We start from the raw sequence: 3,010 nt of genomic DNA, 5'->3' as shown, positions 1-3,010 counted from the left end.
GGGAGGACAGGGTCCTGCAGGTCAGTGAATGTGCAGGGCGGCTTTAAAGGGGCTGTGTCATGTGTCATTTCCGTGGTTTCTCATGAACGGGGGCGGGGTGCTTCTTGCCCCAAATCTAGTTTCGCCAATTTGGGTCCAGAGAGGCCTTGGTGAAAGGATATGAAAAACTGAATTTCTAGTTTTTTCATGAAGCAGCTTCTAGTGAAATATGTCCTAACCAGGCTAAACCCATGACCAGATGAAACTGACATGGTGTTAATTCACCAAATAGACAGACATAGATAATAGATAGATAGATAGATAGATAGATAGATAGATAGATAGATAATAGATAGATAGATAGATAGATAGATGATAGATAGATAGATAGATAGATAGATAGATAGATAGATAGATAGATCCTGGATAGATACTGGATAGATACTGGATAGCTGGACACTCAGTTACATAGATGTGTAAGTTGTCAAATAGATAAATATATAGATGGAAACATGGATATAAAGATAGTTACTATGATTACTATGATACTTATAAACACAAACAGATATTGGAAACATAGATATACAGATAGTAAGAAGATAATTATATAAGTTACAGTGTTGAATAGATATATAGACAGATACACAGAGAGATATGTAAATACATAGATATTTAGATACATAGTTCCATAGATAGATATATAGATACAATGATAGATACTTAGATACAGAGAACCATAGACAGACAATACAGGCAGGGAAACTTAATGGCTTGCCTTCTGGCCCTCACAAGCTGACTGTCCCCAAACCACACATTTCCTTATGCAAATGCTTCAGTTTCTCAGTGCAAAGGGGAAACCATGAAACTCTCTGACACATCCATCCTGTTACTGGGAGAGCACAGGGAGCTGAACAAGACACTGGAAGGGCTCAGCCTGCTCCCCCCGCCCCCATGCTCCCCAGGGCAGGCAGCACCCAGCTCAGGCTCCATGCCCTTGTCTCTGTGCCCGGTGACCCTGGGCTGCCACCCGCACACTCCCCTGCCTCCCAGCTGACTCGGGTTATTTCAAACTGAAAGCCCCCAAGTCCACAGGAGCAAATGCACTAAAGAAAGTGTCATGTTGTCCACACGTTTTTTGGTAGGACTTCCGGGAAGGTTGAATTGGCACAGGACACAGGGGTCCGGGCTTGTGGCTGCAATTCCCTCTGGATGAAGATAGGCATTTGTGGGTCCATTTAGGGCACAGAACACAGACACTGTGACTAGGGAAGGTGGTCCCGTAGCCTCTCCCCTCACAACACTGAGGTGCATCCTTGTGACCTCCCAGGGGAGGGGCCCCCCAGGAGGAGGAGACAGAGGAGAGTCAGGACCTGGAGGGAAAGGCCTGAGACTCCTCAGGTCCCAGCCCAGGGAGGGCTGTGGAGGCTGCAGCCCCAGGCCGGCCCCAGGCAGAGCTGGGCCATCAGGAGGGCAATGGTGGGGGAGGGGAGGATGGGGAACTTCTCTAATAGTGTCAACAATACAGACAAGACCATCAGAAGGGGGAAGTGTGTACTATCCAGTGGCATGTTGTCCATTCACCATCTTGTGAGCCATTGCTTCTACTTCATTTTAAATTATTTTCATCATCCCCCAGCCCTGCAAAAGAAATGGGGTGCCCACTGTATCCGTGCAGGTCTGTCACAGACACAGGACCAACAGGCCTGTATATACAGAGAGATGTCTGTGGCAGGATTGGCTCACACAATCCAGGAGTCTGGCAAGTGCAAAACCTGCAGGGAGGGCTGGCGGCTGGAGACCAGGGGACCTGCTGTTGCACCTCAAGCCCCAGCAAGTTTTCCCAGAAGAATCCGGGTTCAGTCCTGTTCTCTTCAGCCCATCTGAGGAGGCCCACCCACCTGATGGAGGGCAGTTTGCTTCCCTCCCATGTCTTAGAGGCCCTGGGTGGGCTGGGCTGGGAATTGTGGTGATACCCAGAGCAGCGAGTCCAGGTTTATTTCAAAGAGTCATGTCTCAGGAACCCTATGAATAAAAGCTCAGACCAGAAGATTGAAGCAAAAGCATAGAAAATTTATTGCAAGCAGAGTCAGACTCCCTGCATGGGGAGAGGGCTCAGTCATGGTGGCCACTGAAGCCTGTGGTCTAGGGGTATGTATTTGCTACAAACCTGCTCTCTATCTCCCCCTGTGGCCACCTGATGAATTCTCTCAATTGTTCTTGCCCAGAAGCAGACCTGAACCTTCTGGGTTCCTATGCCTCAGCTCACCTTATTGTTGAGGCCCCTCCCAGTCTAAAATCATCCTGTTATTTCTGCGCGGTTGGCTTCCGTGATTAGATTGGCTCACGTGGCCGTGTCTGCCCTGCCTCCGTTCCACCTGCCTTGTTTCCCCTGGGGCTCTGCCCTGTCTGCCTGCCTGTCAATCAAGCTGAGTCCTCTCGATGGTCCTGGGAAGATGAGGGGTTGAGGCCAAGCTTCCTAACCCACGTGGGCCTGGGTTCTCTTGTCCTTGAACAACAGCGGGGGCGACTCTGGGTCTTTGGGCTCCAGGGTGAGCCTCGGGCCCCCGGTGAGGTCCCTGCTGGGGCCCTGGGATCCCCTCTCTCCGGGGGGCTCGCTTGTCTTTACTCCTGTGGTCCCTGTGGGGTCCTGCGCTGGCTGTGCCCAGCTTCCACCAGAATCGCCACCAGGATCAGCAAGACCACGCCCGCCAGGCCCAAGCGGATGCTGTTCTCCACTGTGTAATCCCGGGAGGCGGGGCCTGGAAGCAGAGGGCAGGGGTCACTGACAGGTGGACACAACTGGGCCAGTCCAGGCCCTCGGAGGCTGGAGCGCCTTCTCAATGGGGGAACCTGCCCCTCCCCTATACCCCTGTGCACACTCCCCGATGGCTGACCTGTCTGGGAGGCCGATTCTGTGGCTGAAGGTGTCACTTCTGTGGGTGGGAGGGTGATGGCGGGGCGTGTTGCTAGAGACAGGAAGGGTGACGGACGTCTCAGGCAGCCGCTCCCCTTCTCTGGACGCCCTGCTCTG

The 3,010-nt window shown here is 52.1% G+C and overlaps 1 protein-coding gene across 1 annotated transcript in view; it reads right to left on the bottom strand.

Moving 5' to 3' along the window:
* Positions 1–2,601: 2,601 nt before the first annotated feature.
* Positions 2,602–3,010, bottom strand: part of LOC111824552 (leukocyte immunoglobulin-like receptor subfamily A member 5) — a 4,159-nt gene continuing 3,750 nt past the window's right edge. The window contains exon 3 of the mRNA XM_023748965.1: positions 2,602–2,738. Within this exon, the coding sequence (XP_023604733.1) occupies positions 2,602–2,738 (137 nt within the window). The remainder of the gene's footprint in view (positions 2,739–3,010) is intronic.

The sequence above is a fragment of the Myotis lucifugus genome, unplaced genomic scaffold, assembly GCF_000147115.1.
Source record: "Myotis lucifugus unplaced genomic scaffold, Myoluc2.0 scaffold_2188, whole genome shotgun sequence".
Classification (NCBI taxonomy): domain Eukaryota; kingdom Metazoa; phylum Chordata; class Mammalia; order Chiroptera; family Vespertilionidae; genus Myotis; species Myotis lucifugus.
The sequence above is the reverse complement of the archived record's forward strand: the minus strand, read 5'-3'. Positions and strand labels throughout refer to the sequence as shown.